The sequence below is a fragment of the Musca autumnalis genome, unplaced genomic scaffold (genome assembly GCF_047663935.1).
Source record: "Musca autumnalis isolate F117 unplaced genomic scaffold, ASM4766393v1 scaffold_5, whole genome shotgun sequence".
In the NCBI taxonomy this organism is placed as follows: Eukaryota; Metazoa; Arthropoda; class Insecta; order Diptera; family Muscidae; genus Musca; species Musca autumnalis.
The window spans coordinates 204,234,466-204,257,043 of NW_027412088.1; the positions used below are offsets into that span (position 1 = coordinate 204,234,466).

General features: G+C 33.1%; 1 protein-coding gene across 19 annotated transcripts in view; it reads right to left on the reverse strand.

The window, feature by feature from the left end:
* The window catches only part of sm (heterogeneous nuclear ribonucleoprotein L), a 345,011-nt gene that overhangs the window by 12,255 nt on the left and 310,178 nt on the right, over positions 1-22,578 (reverse strand). For 12 of the 19 annotated variants that reach the window (XM_073990802.1, XM_073990795.1, XM_073990790.1 and 9 more), the window contains 2 exons: positions 18,333-18,514; positions 17,457-17,549 (listed from right to left, as the gene is read on the reverse strand). In XM_073990802.1, the coding sequence (XP_073846903.1) occupies positions 17,457-17,549; positions 18,333-18,514 (275 nt within the window). Of the gene's footprint in view, positions 1-17,456; positions 17,550-18,332; positions 18,557-22,578 lie in introns of all 19 variants that reach the window. The other 7 variants (XM_073990798.1, XM_073990791.1, XM_073990786.1 and 4 more) reach the window with 1 other exon arrangement.

Here is a 22,578-nt window from a genome sequence, read left to right on the forward strand (position 1 = left end):
ATGAACAGCTTTAAAAAAAAGTTGTCCAATTTTCCAGGAGTGGTAGTGTGTCACTGCAGACATGTAACAATTTAACCACTAAGTGTGGACTAGTTTTGGTGTTTGGAGTTGTTAGGATTGCCTTTTTGCAAATTTGCAGTAAGATATTAAGGTGGATTGCACTTCAAACCTAGGTAAATAATTTAAACGAAATTGCTGCTCTGCTGCTTCATTATATATTTTTTTCAATTATTACATAAAATTATATTGGGTCGAAAGTTTTATCATTGAAGATTCAATTTTTCACACATTTTTTAAGTTATTGTTCACTTAATTTTTTACATATTTCAAATATTTCGTAAATTTTAACAGATATGATGTGAATTCTAAGCATGTTTCCCCTTCACATGGATAATTAAAACATTTATAAAAAATTTTTATAATTTATCCATCGAAAAACCTTATAAAACATTTGTATATAGATATTTCTTGCAAATTAACTTAAACTTGGTTTAGACTCTATTTATTTGACATATATTGTATGAAAATGACAACTTAAATCGACTGGATTTGCTAAAACAAGCATAGTCTAAACGGGGTATTATCTCTTATACCAACTTTTCTCAATAATTCCCCTCCATCCCAATATAATCCCACTAACTTCCTTATTTTATGTCACATTTATGATGCCAACTCCATTTTGCGTAATGAAAACAACAAAAAAGAGAGAATGTTGCTGATGCTGCCCACACACATATGCTGGGGATAACAATTAAAAAAATTATAACTTTCTGCAACTTTTAGTAATTCCTCTTAACTTTTTTAGGTTAGAATTTTACAGCACAACTCCACTTTAGATTTCAATTTCCATTACAATAAAAAACAACTGAAGATGAGGAAAGGGAAAATCTCTTTGGGAAACTCACAAGTGAAAGGTTGCACAAAAAATGATGATGATGAGGATGACATAAATTTTATGTGATTAAAAAGGAAAATTTATGGGATAAAGATGGTATATTTAAGTGCTTGGCAGAATATTTTTTGGGGAATTTAAAAGCATATTTATGCATGTTATTTTTATGAGTTAAATTTTATATTTTATTACTTAAGGTATGTCCTATATTTACAAAAAAGAAAATAAAATAATTTTTTTAAAGGTATTAAACATATGTAATGGGGGGGTTGTCATCACAATGAGGATGTACATTTCCTGTCAGTTGATTTTTTTTTAACTGCAGGGCCCTGAACAATGCTCGAAAACATTATGTGTGTCTGGTTACTTGCAAGTTCTCGCTAGAAAAAATTTGTCCAGCAAAAACTTGCAAGTTCTCAATGAAGAACAGAGAGTTAACAGAGAACAAATTAAGTTAACAGACAACTTTCAGTAACAATTTGTACAAATTAGGTCTGTACGATACCCAAAAATTTGTACAAAATTTTACTGAATGCTGTTCAATAACAAAATTATCCAGCAAAAGAGAGCAAGTTTGGAGAGATTTTTGGAGAGTTTTGTGACTGAGAACTTGCAAATTTGTCCTGCAAAAAAAATGCAAGTCTGATCAGCTGACTTTTAATCACCTGTTCAATGTAAGCAACTCGAAATGTTAACATTTTTGACCAAGAAAATTTCACAATTGCAAATTTTTTAGATTCTAAAGCGTTGTGGATAAGATTAAAGCACTAAATAAGTAAACTACAATTTTTAAATTTATGTTTTTGTTCCGTTTGGTTTAAAGTATCAAAAGAAACAAAAACAAATGTCATACATTTTCGGAAACAGCTGACTTTCTTGCAAGTTTTTGCAAAATGCTGTTCGATAACTTTCTGCAATTTTTCTTGCGTGAGTGAGTAAAATTCACTGAGAGAGGTTGCTGGAACTGACTGAGTAATTATTGCTAGGAACGTTATCGTACACACCTATTGTTGCAAACTTTTGAATTATCAAACAGACCTATTATTTACACTGACACTTAACTAAAAATAAATAAAATGCGCCATTTATTTTACAGTTATTCAAAGGAATTGACAAAATAAATGACCCGTTCTATTATAACCACTTTGATGTGACAGATTAAGCTACGACTGATCATGATAAAGTACATAGATCGGAATAACTGACTTTTGTTTACACAGTAAACAACAGATGTATGTTGACATAACAGTCGTTGATTAGGGGGTTCTCATCATTACAATGTTTTTGTATATTCTGTTATTCTACAGTGAATGAGAGTCCTGTCTAAACATCAAACATGATTAATTAATGACAAAGAGAATTAGAATTTGTGTTTTCTTTACCTTACAACATCGCTGAACGGCGATTATGCGAAATTTGTATACAAGATGACGATATTGACCGATGTACGTTGTCATTCACAGTGGATGATTAAATAGCATTTATTTGCATCTCATGCGAGAACTGGTCTGTAAACAACAAATCATGGTAGAATAAAGTGAAGGTAGGCCACAGCTAACAGCTGATTACAATTTTTTTCTTTTTATGGCCTAATCTGTCAAAAGCAGGGTTGACATTTTGTACTGTTGTTGACATTATGCAATCATAAAGGTATATGTATCGCTGAATTGTTCCAAAAAAACTGTAACACTTTATCTTAAAATTGAAAACAAGGAAAAAAATGTGTATTCGCGTGGCAAAATAAAATTGTTAATTTTTTTTAGCAAAACTTACGAATGAACGATTTATCAAATATTGATATTAATTTAAATTTGTTCCAAAATTACGGGAATGTTAAAATTACAAATTTTATAAAAATTGTGCTGACATTTATCTGCAAATCGGATGCCAGCAATCACGATGTCAGATTAGCCAAACTTGTCAATTAGAAAATAAGTGAATGACATTTTTTCACTGTAATAAGTTTGGGAAGAACTTTTGCTATTTTTGGAACACTTTTCCAACAAGAATATTCTAGAGCATAGCTAAAGAAATGTTTTTACACTATATGGCACTTTTAACATATAAAAAGTGAAGCTCTAAGTTCCATATATTTTTGTAATACGGGATAGCTATGCAGGTACATCTACCATTATTATTGTACCATGCCATTTGACGTTTTAAGCATTGTACACACTGACCAACAAAACTGACAGTCATCGAGTCCTATTTCGTTAATATCAAAGCCTAGCTAAACAATTACTTTCCTAATCTGTAAATAATACCTTACATAATGTATTTCAAACATTTTCAGCTAAACAAAAGTTTTTATTTGCCTGAAAATTTTCGTAAAAGTACGTTGACTGTCAGTTTTGAATGATGGTTTGTACTCCCCTTTAAGCCATGGCTTTAGGGTGGCATTTCTCAGTGATTTTCATACCTGTAGTGGGATTCTGTAACTCATTTTTGCTGTTACCGACAAAAATCGGTAAAATTAAATTGCAAAATTATGACTAAAAACACAAAGAAAAGTTGGCATCACTGTTTATGTCGGTAGAGACTAGCGACTACTTTTTATTCATCGTTAGCTTACCGAAAAATTTCGTTAATTATCGAAATTATAAGCATTTTAATTTTACCGACAATTATCGATAACAGCAAAAATGAGTTACAGAATCCCACTACTGGCCTACCTCTACTTCATTGTACCATGCAACAAATGATAGTAGATATTCGGACAAGCGAAATGCAAATATTTTTTTATAAACAGAGTAAGAATTTGTGTTTTTTTACATGGCAACATCGTTCGACGATGAGTACGTGTAATTTGTATAGACAATGAATGATGCCATTCACAGTGGATGATTAAACAACATTTTTTGTATCTCGTTTCTCGGAAGTTCTTGCAAGAACTATTATGTAAACAACAACAAATAATCAGCCTTATTACGGTTGGCGTAGTCGTATCCAAAATTGCAAATTGACGTGTCGTAACGTCTAATTGGTATTATGTATGTCGTACACGACATTTTCGCAACGACTAATCGGTATTATGTATGTCGTATACGAGATATTACAACTCTGTATGCCATTCTTTTACAATTTTGCTACCACGAGAGGCGTTTTATTACGAGAAACGCTGTGAAATTAGTCGTTAGAGATTTTGTTGACGACAACAGACAAATTTCTTAAAACGTTAATAAAAACGAACAAATAAAATGGATTTAAACAAAAGGTATGTGTCTATATAACAAGAAGATTATATATTCGTATAAATTTTATAATATTGCACATGTTTTAGAACAAAAGTCACCACAAAAAAGCAGTTTGACACAATGGTCCAGATTTTGCAGAACAATCCAAATTTGGCCAGAGGTTACAGCAATGGAATAAAAAAATTAGCGTGAAAGAAGAGTGGAATAAAATTAGTACGAAACTCAACATTTTAGGACCGCCAGTACGAACAGGTGAGGGTTGGATGAAAGTCTGGGCTGACTACAAATTCAAGTTAAAGAAGAAGTTAGTTCACAATAAGGCGGAATGTCGTGCTACAGGTGGAGGATCCTTCAAGCAGTACATACTAACAGACACGGAAGAAGCAGCATCAAGCATGTTACAATTGGATACAATTGTAAACGCGGGCAATCAGTCAATTGGAATCCAGCAGCCTTCAACGCTTCGAGAAACAACCACTGAGGAAGAACTGTTTGAAGCATGTATAATCCATGAAAATTTAGAAAACCACGATCCCTGCACAGTTACTCCCCAAAGCGTAAGCAGGTCTCATGCAAAAGAGCCGCAGGTCGTAGTGAATCAGGATCCCCGCACAATAACCCCTGTAAGCATAGGAATCACTCATGAAAATGAGCAACAGGTCCAAGTGAACCAGGATCCCTGCACACAAGTCACAAATACCCCTCACAGAAATGGATTTCAGCAACTGAGTATCAGTCAGTTTAAATCGTTCGGAGTATATTCATCCTCATCGTCAGATATAAAATAACCCACACTTAACATTTTTATGGTTTATTAATAAATACCTAATTGTTTTTTATTTTAACTGACTCTATTTTTTTGTTTTCTTTTTTTATAACAGGGTGGCGTGTAATAGTCGAAAATGTTAATAATCTTCAACACCCTGTATTTTTGCAATCTATTACAAAACAGACGTAGTCGAAAATTTTACATAATACCAAAAATTATTGACTACGACAACGCCTACGACTACGTCTACGACACTTGAACGCCTACGACAACGCCAACCGTAATAAGGGTGAATAATAAAGATAGTCGGACAAACAAAATAAAAAAAAAAATTTATAAACAGAGTGTTTTTTTACATGGCAATATCGCGAACGATGAATACGTTTGATTTGTATACAGAACGATGTATGCACAAATCTCCAGGGTGGGGGTAGTTCATGAGAATCCTGTTGTGTAAACAAACATCCAATAATTGTATTGATCGTTGATCAAACTAAACAAATATATTTTGTTAACAAGTAAAAAAGTATCAGTCGGCTTTGCCGACAGAGATATACCCTCGGCCTATGTCAATAGGAAATTTCATCTACGGAAAGATCGAATGTATTAAGGGTCTTTTGAGAATTTTGTGGCACATTTGTGGATTAGGATTAAAGTTCAATAGTTTTGCGGAGGAGGGAATGGACCGACATAGTGCATTGCGGAAGTGGATCTTATTTTGAGAGTCATATCTTTTCGATAGATTTAAGTGGGTTATAGTACACCTGTTGGACCAGTTTGACAGGAAGCATGGACTTGTCCACCGAAAACATAATATGGCTGTAAACAGGACCACAAAGAACATTATCGGTATAAATTTCCAAAGGATCTCCGATAAACTGCACTTGAACACAAATGTTGAAATTTTGTGGGGGAGGCATCCTAAGGAGAGAACCGATATGGGTCATTTTAGAAGTTAAATTAAGTTTGGACAAAGTATGACGAGGGCCAAATTTTGGACCAAATCGGTTTATCAGTTCGAGAGTTATTGTGCTCTCCAGCTACTACACATGGTGCCATAGAGGTTTTTTACAACTTTCGGGCTGTTTTCCCAAGAAGTATGGACTTGCCACTGAAAAAACTTTTACCATCGTAATAGAGACAGCGATTGCAAATTGCTTCCATAGAAATCAAAGTTAGTCAAAGGCAGGTCTTAAAGTGAACTTATCCGAAATTTTGTGTGGGAGGTACCAGAAAGAGTAGTCAAATATATTCCATATTCGAACCTGATCTATATCTGGTAGATATATTAGGATAAGCAAAGTATGGATTACATCGGTCACTCCCTTCAAGAGTTATCGTGCGCAAAATTTTTCCGAACATTTTTGAAGTTTTGTGAGGGAGGTACCTGAAGGAGTGGACCGATATAGCCCATCTTCGAATTTAAACTATGCTTTGATAAAATATTACGAAGGCCAAATATTGGACCCAATCTGCAGATCTGTTCGAGAGTTATCTTGCGCCCCATCCACTGCACACGGTGTCATAGGGGCTTTTTGTATCTTTCATGCTATTTTCTCAGGAAGTATGGACTTGCCGCTGATGAAACTTGTACCGTCGTATGGGGGGCAATGAACACAAGTCATTGCAACAAACATCAAAGCGATTCGAGGGCAGGTCCTAAACTGAACTTATCCGAAATTTTGTGTGGGAGGTAGCCGAAGGAGTGGGCCGATTGAGTCCATATTGGAACCTCATCTAAGTCTGGTAGAAATTTCACGATGTGCAAAGTATGGACCAACTCGGTTACTCCCTTCAAGAGTTATCATGCCCACAAATTTTCCGAACATTTTGGAACTTTTGTGGGGGAGGTACCGGAAGGAGTTAACCGATATAGCTCATCTTCGAACTTGCACTAAGTTTGGACAAAATATTACGAAAGCCAAAATTTGAACCGAATCGGTTCATCCGTTCAAGAGTTATCGTGCGCACCAGCCAGTCAGGCAGACAGACTGACGGACATTGCTAAATCAACTCCAAATTGTCTGAAAAACATTTCGTCCAAACATACTTGGGGTCTAAAACCATTATTTCGATGAGGCACATTTTGGCCGTATGAAAGTGTATATACCCTTTCTAGCCTAAAGGCTGAGGGTATAAAAAAGGAATATACGAATATTGCAACAAAGCAAAAGTGGAGAACACATTGAAACCGTGTACACTAGTTTCTTGAAATTATGCATTTTTCCAAAAAATGCAAAGTTTCATGTCAAAATTTCATTGAAATTACTCTAGTGTGGCTCGGGACTTACAAGATGACGATGTCGGCCGATGTATTTTGCCATTCACAGTGGATGATTAAACAACAAGTTTGCATCTTTGTTACTGGGAGTTCATGGGAGCCTTGTTATGTAAATAACGAACAATAATGGTAAAGATCGTCGGTCAAACAAAACAAACAACTTTTTAGAAAGAAGATAAACATGTGCAGTGATTTGTTTACACACAATTATGTCGGCCAATATATGTTATTAGTAACAGTCGTATACTTGACAACAGAGGTGTCGTCAATGGTTTCTTTTGCCTATCTCTGTTACTTGGTATTTGATGAGAAGAGTCCCATTTTCAAAAACAGAGTAAGACTGTGTGTTTTCTTTACATGAAGAGTACGTGTGATTTGTGTACACGATGACGATGTTGATCGATGAATGCTACCATTCACAGTGAATGATGGGACAACAGGGTAACGCGATTATAATTTTTGTTGATATCTTTTTTTCTGGTTAGTTGATGAGAATCCTGTTGTGTAAACAAACACATGACAAAAATATTAATACTATGTCTTTGTTCATGAATTATCACCTGCAAGACTGACGGACAAAGCTAGATCGATTGTTTGTTGACACATTTTCCAAGTATTCTGGCTATGAAAAAAATTTATCCATAAGTTGTACTATACTCGACTCGTTGTTGGGATTACCCCCATTATTATGTCTTCTCTTGTTATAGTATTGATTTACCGAACTGATTTATAGCCTTCCGGTTAAGTTAAAAGAGATGATTGAATTTCAAGGAGGAGCTTCTTGCCATTAACTTTCAATGTGAAAATGATATTTTTATGCCTCCAAATTAGTTTATTTTGCATTTTCAAATGGCCCTTAGTCTATAAAAGAATGCTCTATACGCACTGGACTAAAACTAGAAACAGACAAAACACTCATTTTACAAAAAAATTAAAATTTAATGAATATTTTCTATTTGATTTGTAAAAATCTTTCATTAAAAAACTTTACGACTTTTCCATTACAAAAGCTTTTGGCAAAGGTATTAAAAAATACCTGTTATAAAAGGAAAAACTAAAGACAAACAGATTTTGTATAAAATACAAACGTGTTGGGATCTCTCTCTGCCCCCTCTCTCTATAGCATTTGTCTCTTTGTGCAAAAATACCTTTGCTTTGAGTTTATTGTTATTGCAGTGATGAGTGTTTGGTTGGCTGTTCGTTGTATGCTCGTTCGTGTGTACAAGTGTCGTGCCGTGTCATGTTGTTGGTTTTGTATTTCATTGTTGTCAATTGTACCTTTGAGATTTCGTTTCGTTTATTGTTTTGACATGACTCTTGTTGCTTGGCCATTGTGTCAGTGATGTTGTTGCTGTTTAGTTTATTTATCTAGTTTTTTTTATTGTCTCTCTCCCTTTTATAATTTTAGCAACTTAACATTTGTTGTTGTTATTTAAAAGTGTGTAAATAAATATATAGAAAAAAAACAACAAAACAATGCAAAAAGAAATTACGTTTAGTGCCGCTATTTTTCTTTGGCAACAACAATAAAAAATAATAATAACAACAACAGCAGCAGCACCAAACAAATAATAAAATGTAAATTGCTGTCAAGTGTTACGACACTGAAAAACGAACTGAAAGGAAAAACTAAATTGAAAATAAAACGAGATAATAACAACAATAATGCAACAATAATAATAGGGGACAAATGCTTCTTTGGCAGACACAAAGATTCACACGCACGCACGAATACATATACATTGTTACATAAAACAAGATAAAAGAAGCTGGTTGGTCGATCCATGATTATAATTTAAAAATGTTGTTTGTAAGAGGAAACAAATATAAAGTTTGTGTATTTTTTCCTAAACAAATGGATGACAAGGTCGGTCTATAAAATGTTAACAGTTTTAAAGGTGGATATTATTTTTTCTATTTTCCCAGTATTATTTACATGTGAAATCTCTAGGATTTATATGCTATTTTGAAATGTAGGTACTTGTAAATCTTTATGAGTAGAGGCATATTTGTGAGGGGGATAGTTGAACGTATAAGTGGTGTCAATAGTCATACGCCCCAAAGTCCTTGGAGGTAAAATACATATAACATTACAGTTAATCCCATAATTTTGTTTACAATTTATCATTATTTTTGTGTGTTCGGTGGAAAGGTGAAAAAGGCTAAAATAATAAGTCATATTTTTTGTCACTACTCTTCTTATGCTGGCACTTGTCATTTGTTATCTTTATCATAATGGTTTGGTATAATGTGCGTCTAGCTAATAAGCCACATGTCTTCAAGTGACCTTTCTTTGCTTTTAAGGACATAACCTTCATGTGTTAACACAACTAAAGGTTAACTCTTCTTCGTTTGAAGGTCCTTCCTCGAAGATTAATGTATAATAAGTTATTTACATTACATTAATATGTGGTTAAAATTTATGTTTGCGGTTTATTTTCATTCCCCAGCACATTTTATTTCCCTAGAGAAGCTAGTTTTTCAGCCGAGTTTTTATGCTAAACCTCCATAATCACTTGGTAAATTTATTTTATGGGAAAAGGCTTAACCAATGTTATTTTATGTATTACTGAATGATTTGTTGACATACTGACATGCTTGTGAATACACCGACATACATACATATGTGTAATAAATTACACATGTATGTAGTATGTAAAATATCTACTTTCACAGAGAAGTTAAACAGTAATAGAAGTATACATTTTTATGTGGTTTTCCCTCTGCTCCGCTCTCGATTACATTTTGCTTATTTATGTGAAACTATTAGGCCATAATTTTTGTTGGCAATTTTCCCAAAAGATATACTCAAATAAAATTTATTTACATTTTGGATTAAACGTATAGGCTTTTGTTTAAATAAATTGCTGTGTATTTGTTGTTGTAAAGTTAGTTAGATGTGTACACATTATATGTACATGTACATTAGGGTGGGGCGATTTGTGTGGAAGCAAAAAAACCTTAATGAGCCCTTCGCGTTTCTGATTCCTGGGACTGAACTGAGCAAAAAAGTCCACTGGACCATATATCTACCGTGAAAATCGAGCCTCCCGATTTTGACTTTAAGTTTTTTATTGACGTTTTTTGGATATTTTGGCATATAACAGCCAAACCATTTGGATTTTCGATCCAACACAAAGACAAATATTGTAGCCAAGACAGTAATTGAGAACTCTCTAATACATCGCAAAAGCATTGGAACGCTCTTTCAGGCAGTTTTGGCCCTAAGAATGTGCAAACCTTTCGGAAAATGTCGATAAATGACATTGTGCTACAAAATTTGACCCGAAAAATATTCAAGTGTTCTGATGCAAAATTATATCGTGTTGGGATCCATGGACAACAACAATGCCTTTATTTCGCTTGGGTCACTTCGTTTTATTTTTTTATAACGGTAAAAGTAGTGAACATCTGGGATTCTTACATTTTCAAATTTAAACGGGCATATCTTATTTTTTCCACAACGGATTTCGTTTGATCCTTCTTCCTTTTAAAGGGGTGAATAATGTCTTTTGAATAAGCTATTATTGTTTTAAATCGGTTAACAAATGGCTAAGTTATAGTGGTTTATGTCTGAAAATCCCCACAAAAAACCTATAAAGGAATTTCTCATAATTTTCAAAAATATAATGTTTTTTTGTTTTGTTCAATATTTATTTTGAAAATTATGAGAAATTCCTTTATAGGTTTTTTGTGGGGGTTTTCAGACATAAACCACTATAACTTAGCCATTTGTTAACCGATTTAAAACAATAATAGCTTATTCAAAAGACATTATTCACCCCTTTAAAAGGAAGAAGGATCAAACGAAATCCGTTGTGGAAAAAATAAGATATGCCCGTTTAAATTTGAAAATGTAAGAATCCCAGATGTTCACTACTTTTACCGTTATAAAAAAATAAAACGAAGTGACCCAAGCGAAATAAAGGCATTGTTGTTGTCCATGGATCCCAACACGATATAATTTTGCATCAGAACACTTGAATATTTTTCGGGTCAAATTTTGTAGCACAATGTCATTTATCGACATTTTCCGAAAGGTTTGCACATTCTTAGGGCCAAAACTGCCTGAAAGAGCGTTCCAATGCTTTTGCGATGTATTAGAGAGTTCTCAATTACTGTCTTGGCTACAATATTTGTCTTTGTGTTGGATCGAAAATCCCAATGGTTTGGCTGTTATATGCCAAAATATCCAAAAAACGTCAATAAAAAACTTAAAGTCAAAATCGGGAGGCTCGATTTTCATCGTAGACATATGGTCCAGTAGACTTTTTTGCTCAGTTCAACCCCAGGAATCAGAAACGCGAAGGGCCCATTAAGGTTTTCAAATCGCCCCGGCCTAATGTACATATATGTACATGTGCATAATCTATAGGATCTTAAAAGGAAATTGTAAACCATTTTCTGCTTGGAAAGCCATAAAAAATAATAAAATTAAAATTTTAAAATATTTAGAAATAAAAATGCTTAATATTTTATGAGAGAGAGAATTTAAAGCAATTTAGCTGTCGTATGAGTTGTGGCAGAAATCATACGCCATAATGTTTTGAGCAGTTTGAGTATTGATGATAAAGTATACACCCTATGTACGTGCTTTAATAAGAGAGAAAATTAATAAATTTGAAAGACCAATATTTGGACCAGAACGAAAGAAAAAAGGTAAAAGATCGTATTTTTATACTTTTTTTTTTTTTTTGCTATTTTGACCTTTAAGAACGATTTCTTTATAGTTCTTATGTTCTAGAAATTTGTTTACTGAGATCATAGGTACATTTTGGTAGTTGGTTGTATGTTTGAATTTTGAAGGGTTTGGTATCTATAGACCAAAACTTGAGCAAAAATTATGGGGATTATCATGAACGGCAATTCCGCGTGTTTATTTTTTTCACTTTCTCCCTTAACTTGCAACGGCGGAAAAACAAAACTCACGGGGAAATTTCATTCATCATAACCCCCTATAAAAGAAAATTGACGCTGACCATTTTGCCCTTGAAGGTGAAATTCGATGGAGTTTATGTATTCACAACATTTGTTCCCTATGACAAGATCTACAACTTTGCCTCCGAGACAAAATCAAAATATTTCTTAGCAGTTTGGGAAATATGAGACTGACAAAAGTGTCTTTTTCGGCCTGAATGCCTCAGTCTTTGAGGCCCCATAACCGTGAAAGTGCAAGTGATGGGTAAAATGGCGAGGCTCGCGTCTTCTCTTTTTTGGTCGGAATATGGTTATTTTTTGGTGTCTCACAGTGTATTTTATGGGGAGAAGGTAAATCAAATTAGTTGCCCTACGAGTTGTGAGAGAAATCATTCGCCACAGGGTATAAAGCGGATGGATAATTAAAATAATTTATTGATTCCATTTTCCCAACAGTGAAAGTTAAAGAAATGTTTTATATATTATAAAAACTATTGCTCATTACTTTCTGTACGAAAAATGAAAAATATCCAATTATACAAAATGCGGCGGAAGCCTTATTGAGTATCCAATAAAGCCCCTTGTATGCCCTTTTAATGTTACCATCAAATATACTCAAGTAGCATTTAATGGTATGGTAAGAAGAGCTACATTTTTTTCTAACAGCTATATGTTGAAGGACCAAAATGTAGGCTTCAAGAAGGTCCTATTTACAAGCTGTATTGATTTTTTTGCCTCAGAAATCAAAATTTAAAATTATTTTATTACGTATAAGTTGTGACAGCAATCATACGCTATAATGCCCTAAAGGAGAATACAACTAAAAACAATAACACGCACTTCTAGTTGACGGCGTGTTTTTCATTTCAAGATTCAACTTGTCTAAAAAAGAATACTTAAAACCTGTAACCCCAAAATGATTCGAATTCAGATTCGTTCGAATTACTACCAAACTCCTGTTATTGTAGAAAATATGTATTTGAATGAAAACGAAAACGAATCAAACGTACTTTTCTCAAAAAAAAAAAAAAAAAAAAAAAAAAAAAAAAAAAAAAAATTGAATTCGAATCGTCTTAGTGAAACAGACCACTAATAAATAAAAATTATAATTTTTACTATTTTTTATTACCAATATTACGATTAAAATCTCCAATCTAACTGTCAGCGGATTTACTAAAAAAAAGAAACAAAAATCATAGCGTATTAGATATGACAACAGCCATACGCCCTAATAGCCCAATGGATAACACTACAAGACCCATCTAGTTCCAACTTCTTAGTAATACGTGATCTGTAACATGTAAAAAAGGCCTGAAGGTCGGTCGGGACGAAAATATTGCCATGTCCATAGTCCTCCAAAAGCTATTTTCAAAAAAATATAGTACAAATACCGTCCTGAGTCTCATTTAGAAAATATTCGTAAGCTAATCACCATTACTATACAGTATCAATAGAATATATAAAGGCTTTTTACAAAATGACTGTAAATAATCCAAGCAGAAGATCCTCATGAAATAATTGTAAATAAAAATCTGCAGAAGTTACAGTTGGAAAACATGAACTAATGATGCCTTGACAAAAGGCTTAAAGGGTTCATAATTATTGTTCAAAAGTTTATTGGAGAATAATTTTCAAATAGTTAGCATTTTTGAATGTCCTGGGGCTTAATTCTTTTTCTATGAAATTGTGAAATGAAAACTTTTATAAAAGAAAAAATTGTCAAATGAAAAAAATTATAAAGGAAATATTTTTCATTTCAAATTTTCATAGAACAAGAATCCAGCCCCTGGAATATTTATAAAACTAGGACTAGTTGGCTTCGATGGTCTTCAAAAAATTTCATTTAAAAATCCCAAAAAAATTACTTATTAAAATTGTATTCTCCATCTGGGCCATTGAGGAGTATAATTGTTGTCATAACTCATACGCCATGAAGCTCCGGTTAAAATTGTCTTTATTTTGGAAGATAAAACTTCTGCTAATGTGAAGTGCTACTAAATATATTTGTATAAATAACCCCCCGATTGTGGCTGTAAAAGTCTTCCAAAATAAAGAAAATTATAACCGGAGCATCGTTGCGTATGACTTACGACAAGATGTATGCGCCTCAATGTCCGAGATGGAGATTAGAATTTTAATGAACTAAAAATGGTCACTCGCTCTTTCCAATATCAAAATTTCTAACCACCAGATTTTGGTTAATTGTAATACCTGTAAATTTTTTTTGGTTAATTGGAGGTTCTGCACAAAAAATCTGTGTACGGTTTTTTATATTTTGCTTGAAGAATTCCCAATAAAATGATAAGAACAAAATTTAATGACTCTGAAGGTACTCGAAAATTTCTTTAGCAATGCTTTTGCCCTAAACGTTTTCAGGAAAATGTTTAAATCCCCGATTATTGACCTAAAAGTTATTTAAAATATTGATTAAAATAATATTAGTTTTGAGGGATTTTAAAAAGTGTTGTCCTTGTCTAAAAAACAAAAATGATAGCGTTTTGATATGACAATAGCCATACGCCATAATAGCCAATGGAAAACCACAGAAGACTCGATCGTATGCCCATCTAGTTCCAAATTCTTTGTAATACGTGATCTGCAACAAGTAAAAAAAGCCTCAAGGTCGGTCTGAACGAAAATATTGCCAAGTCCATAGTCCTCCAAGAGCTATTTTGAAAAAAAATATAGTACAAATACCATCCTGAGTCTCATTTAGAAAATATTCGTAAATAATATTAGTTTTGAATCTTTTTACATCAAAACGAGGTCCCGTTGAAATATAACACAAATCTATTTCAAGACCCTGAAGGTGTTTCTTCCAAAAATGTTTTTGAAGACTCCAAGATATACCTAAAATTCCAAGATTATTTTTCTAATTTCTCCTTGTTCTGAAGACCTTCGGGACTTCGAAAAAATAACCTCAAGGTCTTTAAAAATTAATCAAAATAAGTTTTAAAGCATATTTCGAACAAAGCCCCTTGTCGTATGAGTTATGACAACAGTTATACACCTCAATGATTGTGATTACGATTTAAATGAGTTAGAACTCCACCACGATTTCCCTTACGATTTTTTAGAATATGTTTAAAAAATCATGGTATAAATTTTCTTAAGCACCCAATAGAGGCTTGGATTTTTTAAGAATATTTTTGCAAGCACCCAATAGAGGCTTGGATTTTTTAAGAATATTTTTTCAAGCACCCAATAGAGGCTTGGATTTTTTACGATTTTTTTTAAGTAGTCAATAGAGGCTTGGATGTTTTAAGAATATTTTTTACACACCTTGGATTTTTTCAGAATATTTTTTCAAGTACCCAACAGAGGCGTGGATTGTTTAAGAATTTTTTTCAAGCACCCAATAGAGGCGAGGATTTTTTAAGAATATTATTTCAAGCACCAATAGAGGCGTGGAATATTTAAGAATATTTTTTCAAGCACCCCATTGAGCAGTGGAATTTTTTAGAATATTTTTTCAAGCACGTGGATTTTTTTTCGAATATTTTTTCAAGCACCAATAGAGGCGTGGAATTTTCTATAATATTTTTTCAAGCACGTGGAATTTTTAAGAATATTTTTCAAGAACCAATAAAGGCGTGGAATTTTTAAGAATATTTTTTCAAGCACCCCATTGAGGCGTGGTTTTTTTAGAATATTTTTTCAAACCAATAGAGGCGTGGAATTTTTAAGAATATATTTTCAAGCACCAATAGAGCCGTGGATTTTTTAAGAATATTTTTTCAAGCACCCAATTGAGGCGTGGATTTTTATTAATATTTTTTTCAAGTACCCAATTGAGGCGTGGATTTTTTAAAATATTTTTTTCAAGTACCCAATTGAGGCGTCGATTTTTTTAAAATATTTTTTTTTCAAGCACCCGAGAGAGAGAGGCGCGAATTTTTTAAAATATTTTTTTTTTAAGCACCCGAGAGAGAGAGGCGCAAATTTTTTAAAACATTTTTTTCAAGCACCCGAGAGAGAGAGGCGCGAATTTTTTAAAATAGTTTTTTTCAAGCACCCGAGAGAGAGGGGCGTGGATTTTTTAAAATATTTTTATGACAACAGTTATGCACCACAATGTCCACAATAGTGATTACGATTTAAATGAGTTAGAAACTCCACTACAATTTCCTTAAAGATTTTTTAGAATTTATTTTTTTTTATAAATTTCTTTTATAAAAAATCGTGAAGTGCTTTCTAATATTCTGAAAGTAAGACAATAACCCTCAAAATCTTCAAATATGACAAAATTAATTTTAAGTCTACTTTTAAATGGAGCCATTTGGCGTATGAGTTACGACAACTGTCACATGGCTCAATGTCTCAAAGTGAGGGTATTTCTCTCTCTCACACAATTTCAATTCACAGTCATTTCTTTAAAAGTAAAGTGCAAAATATCTATAGAAATGTGAAAATAATGCTTGAAAGGTTCTCCTAGGCATTTATTGTAAATAATCCATAAATGATCTGCTGACAGTATAGAAGCTTATTACCTCAAGTTTTGTTTCGAAAAAAAGCTCAAAATATAACAAAATTAATTTTATAGCAATTTCTAATGGGAATCTGTTGGCGTATGAGTTACGGCAACAAGTATTCGCATCAATGCCTCAAAGGATCATTATTTTAAACGAATCATAAAGATTCACTCTTTCTTCACAAGATCAAAATTTAAATCCACCATAATTTTGTTGAAAATAATTGAAGAAATTCAAGAAGTTTGTTCCTCGCCAAGTCTTTTTACTTTTGTAAATAATGTGTCAAGTTCTTCTGCACATTTTTTTTTAAAAATCCATGAAGTTCTTAATGAAAATATATACGGTTATTGCCTTAACAAAATTCTGAAAAATTCCACGGTTTTTGTCTGAAGTTGGTTAAGTATTATTTCTTTAAAAAAGCACATTTAAGGGCTCCGAAAGAGTTTGCAAACATTTTAAGAAATATTATATAAGTATATATCGTAAGAATTAAAGGTAGTTGTCCCTAAGAATCTCTGATAAGGTCGTCTTCTTCTCCCCAAAGGTCTTCAAATTTTTTTTTTTGTAAATTATCCGATTATCTAATGATGATAAAATGCGATTTAAGATAAATTTTAAAAGGGAATACCATGGCGTATAAATTATGACACTACTTATACGCCACGATGTCCCAAATGGAGTTTACAATTGCTCTCGCTCTTCAAACATTAAAAAAAATAATAGCAAAATTTTTAATCAACATTTGTTTTCCTTTTTTCCCTCCAACTTTATAATAAATGTTTACCATTTGTTATTCAAAAACTTTAAATTACAAGTAAAAAAAGTATTTATTTCATTTTTCCCCAACCCTCTCAATTTGCAGGTATTCCGAAGGTTATTTATTAAAACAAAAACAATATATTGTTGTTTACACAATAAAAAAAAAACTTACCCTGGCAACATTTCCATACAAGCACACCAAATTGAAGAGTTTATCTGTGTTCGATGTATCCTGATCCAATCCATAAACCATCATGACAGCTCCCTGTATATTATGTATGGGGTGTATGGGGGGTTTTGTAGAAAAAAATGGAAGAAGACAATATAATACAATTTATTATAAAAACTGAAAATAAATCAATTATGAATTTATTTTTCATAGATAAGAGATATAATAAAGAAATGTAATATTGGCTAACGTTTTCTTGGGCAATAAATATCAAATGTTTTTGTAATGGATAGCGTATTAGTTAGCTCTATCGGTATATGCCACATGGGTGTACTATTTTTAAAATGGTATTTGAAATCTTCATTATGTGGGATGGTATCCCATGGTTTGATTCTCTAGAAATCTTTTTAAGGTACATGAAGAAGTTAAAAAAAAAAAAAATAAAAAGCTAGAATAATGGGTGGTGCGGAATCGATTCTAGAAATTTCTTTTTAAAAGGTGAGCATAGAAGTCAAGAAACAGTTTGGAACATTTGTTTAGAGAATTGATGATTAGCTATCTAAAGACTTCCTAGAAAATTATTGTAAAAAATCCAAGATTTTTTTTTAAATATTTCAATCTGATGTCCCGTGGCAATGATGTAGTAATTACACGCCGCCTTTATCTTTCAGTCACCCATTTCATTAACTCGGTGGCGTATTAGTGTGGATATATATCATACGTCACCTCATTCCAGTGGCAATGAACTCAAATAGATACCAAGAATATGTTTCCGAAAACAAATTTTAATATTATTTAAAGAAAACTATTTTTAACATTTTTTCCCATTTTTTTTAAATTAAATAAAAATTAGGATGATTGTTTCCAAAAAATACTCACCTGTGCCTGTCCCTGGGCGGTAAATGCAGCTACTGCTGTATTGCGGCCGGGTATTGCTGCCGTTTCTTTCATCAATGCTGTGGGATGAACACTGGCTCCTTTCCAATTTTCCGGTGTGGTGGGATGGAATTCTGGTCCGGCAAATGGTGGGAATGCAGCGCCTGGTCCCAGCAATGGTTGTTCTTTAAATGGACAAAAATTTGACGGAGTCGATATTAGGCCAACTGTTTATTTGCCAAACGCACAGAGACAGAGAGAGGCATTCAGCCGGTAAAACAAACAGCATGCACAATCACACAACAAGTTACAGGATAATATGTTTTTCGAGGAATAAAGGATGCACACAAGAAAAGGAAGTGCATAGATCGTGGTGGTGTTGATGGTAATCGTTTTGTGTGGTTTGGTTACAAAATTAAAAACAGTTAACATGCATACAACAACACAGACACAGGGATCAGGATTTAGTGTATCATAATGTCAAGGTTTAGATTCATGCACAATTCAAAAAAACAAATAAAAAGAAGAAAAAAATGGAAAACAAAAATTGGAATTAGAAAAAAAATGATTAAGTTTGGTTATAAAATTTTTTATGGGTGATTATTCTGAATTATTCCCGTGAGGTTTCTCACTTTCTCCGTTAAGTTGAAACGGCAGAGAGAGAGAAAAAATTCACGGAGAGTTTTCATTCAGAATAGCTCCTATTATAAAAACTACGAACAGTTAAGCATTTAGAGGTTATACAACAATAACAACAAATAAATAAAATAAAAAACTTGGAAACACTTGAGTTTTGTTTTTCTTGTTTTTGTAAAGATTGCAAGGACGTGACACAAATGTCCATTAGAATTGTCACCGAAAACTACTTGAAGAGGTTATACGGAATTGTTTTTCTCGTCGCCTGGAACTCTTTTTGGGTTAGATTTTGGCCATACATATTTTGTTAGCACACTAAATTATTCATGTGTATAAAAAATTTGGGTAGCATACTAAAGTGTGAAGAAAAACTTGGCTTTCAAGGTTTTGTTTTTGCCCAACTTAATATGTAACACACAACAAAGAAGTTTTATGATGCTCTTAAAAAATTTAAAACTTTCAAAATGCATAACAATAAAATTTTTAGAGGCATAAAAATAAAAAAAAACTTTATATAAACATAAACATGAGGTGGACTGTAGCGTAGTAGTGTGTGGACAGGCATCATACGCCACAATATTGAAATTGTAAAAATATTATCAGTCATACGCCACCTTACAATTGTACTCAAGCACCAAATAGAGGCGTGGATTTTTTAAGAAAATTTTTTCAAGCACCCAATTGAGGCGCGGATTTTTCAAGAATATTTTTTCAAGCACCAAATAGAGGCGTGGATTTTTTAAGAATATTTTTTCAAGCACCCAATTGAGGCGCGGATTTTTCAAGAATATTTTTTCAAGCATCCAACAGAGGCGTGGATTTTTTAAGAATATTTTTTCAAGCATCCAACAGAGGCGTGGATTTTTTAAGAATATTTTTTCAAGCGCCCAATAAATAGAGGCGTGGATTTTTTAAGAATATTTTTTCAAGCACCAATAGAGGCGTGGATTTTGTAAGAATATTTTTTTAAGCACCCAACAGAGGCGTAAATTTTGTATGATTTTTTTTTCAAGCTCCCAATAGGGGCTTGGATTTTTTAAGAATATTTTTTCAAGCAGCCAACAGAGGCGTGGATTTTTTAAAAATATTTTTTCAAGCAGCCAACAGAGGCGTGGATTTTTTAAAAATATTTTTCAAGCAGCCAACAGAGGCGTGGATTTTTTAAAAATATTTTTTCAAGCAGCCAACAGAGGCGTGGATTTTTTAAAAATATTTTTCAAGCAGCCAACAGAGGCGTGGATTTTTTAAAAATATTTTTTCAAGCATCCAACAGTGGCGTGGATTTTTTAAAAATATTTTTTCAAGCAGCCAACAGAGGCGTGGATTTTTTAAAAATATTTTTCAAGCAGCCAACAGAGGCGTGGATTTTTTAAAAATATTTTTTCAAGCATCCAACAGAGGCGTGGATTTTTTAAGAATATTTTTTCAAGCATCCAACAGAGGCGTGGATTTTTTAAGAATATTTTTTCAAACATCCAACAGAGGCGTGGATTTTTTAAGAATATTTTTTCAAACATCCAACAGAGGCGTGGATTTTTTAAAATATTTTTTCAAGCATCCAACAGAGGCGTGGATTTTTTAAGAATATTTTTTCAAACATCCAACAGAGGCGTGGATTTTTTAAAATATTTTTTCAAGCACCCGAGAGAGGCGTGGATTTTTTTAAATATTTTTTCAAGCACCCGAGAGAGGCGTGGATTTTTTTAAATATTTTTTCAAGCACCCGAGAGAGGCGTGGATTTTTTTAAATATTTTTTCAAGCACCCGAGAGAGGCGTGGATTTTTTTAAATATTTTTTCAAGCACCCGAGAGAGGCGTGGATTTTTTTAAATATTTTTTCAAGCACCCGAGAGAGGCGTGGATTTTTTTAAATATTTTTTCAAGCACCCGAGAGAGGCGTGGATTTTTTTAAATATTTTTTCAAGCACCCGAGAGAGGCGTGGATTTTTTTAAATATTTTTTCAAGCACCCGAGAGAGGCGTGGATTTTTTTAAATATTTTTTCAAGCACCCGAGAGAGGCGTGGATTTTTTTAAATATTTTTTCAAGCACCCGAGAGAGGCGTGGATTTTTTTAAATATTTTTTCAAGCACCCGAGAGAGGCGTGGATTTTTTTAAATATTTTTTCAAGCACCCGAGAGAGGCGTGGATTTTTTTAAATATTTTTTCAAGCACCCGAGAGAGGCGTGGATTTTTTTAAATATTTTTTCAAGCACCCGAGAGAGGCGTGGATTTTTTTAAATATTTTTTCAAGCACCCGAGAGAGGCGTGGATTTTTTTAAATATTTTTTCAAGCACCCGAGAGAGGCGTGGATTTTTTTAAATATTTTTTCAAGCACCCGAGAGAGGCGTGGATTTTTTTAAATATTTTTTCAAGCACCCGAGAGAGGCGTGGATTTTTTTAAATATTTTTTCAAGCACCCGAGAGAGGCGTGGATTTTTTTAAATATTTTTTCAAGCACCCGAGAGAGGCGTGGATTTTTTTAAATATTTTTTCAAGCACCCGAGAGAGGCGTGGATTTTTTTAAATATTTTTTCAAGCACCCGAGAGAGGCGTGGATTTTTTTAAATATTTTTTCAAGCACCCGAGAGAGGCGTGGATTTTTTTAAATATTTTTTCAAGCACCCGAGAGAGGCGTGGATTTTTTTAAATATTTTTTCAAGCACCCGAGAGAGGCGTGGATTTTTTTAAATATTTTTTCAAGCACCCGAGAGAGGCGTGGATTTTTTTAAATATTTTTTCAAGCACCCGAGAGAGGCGTGGATTTTTTTAAATATTTTTTCAAGCACCCGAGAGAGGCGTGGATTTTTTTAAATATTTTTTCAAGCACCCGAGAGAGGCGTGGATTTTTTTAAATATTTTTTCAAGCACCCGAGAGAGGCGTGGATTTTTTTAAATATTTTTTCAAGCACCCGAGAGAGGCGTGGATTTTTTAAATATTTTTTCAAGCACCCGAGAGAGGCGTGGATTTTTTTAAATATTTTTTCAAGCACCCGAGAGAGGCGTGGATTTTTTTAAATATTTTTTCAAGCACCCGAGAGAGGCGTGGATTTTTTTAAATATTTTTTCAAGCACCCGAGAGAGGCGTGGATTTTTTTAAATATTTTTTCAAGCACCCGAGAGAGGCGTGGATTTTTTTAAATATTTTTTCAAGTACCCAATTGAGGCGTGGATTTTTAAAAATATTTTTTCAAGTACCCAATTGAGGCGTGGATTTTTAAAAATATTTTTCAAGTGCCCAATTGAGGCGTGGATTTTTAAAAATATTTTTTCAAGTACCCAATTGAGGCGTGGATTTTTAAAAATATTTTTTCAAGTACCCAATTGAGGCGTGGATATTTAAAAATATTTTTTTTCAAGTAACCAATTTTTGTTCAAGCACCCGAGAGAGGCGTGGATTTTTTTAAATATTTTTTCAAGCACCCGAGAGAGGCGTGGATTTTTTTTAAATATTTTTTCAAGCACCCGAGAGAGGCGTGGATTTTTTTAAATATTTTTTCAAGCACCCGAGAGAGGCGTGGATTTTTTTAAATATTTTTTCAAGCACCCGAGAGAGGCGTGGATTTTTTTAAATATTTTTTCAAGCACCCGAGAGAGGCGTGGATTTTTTTAA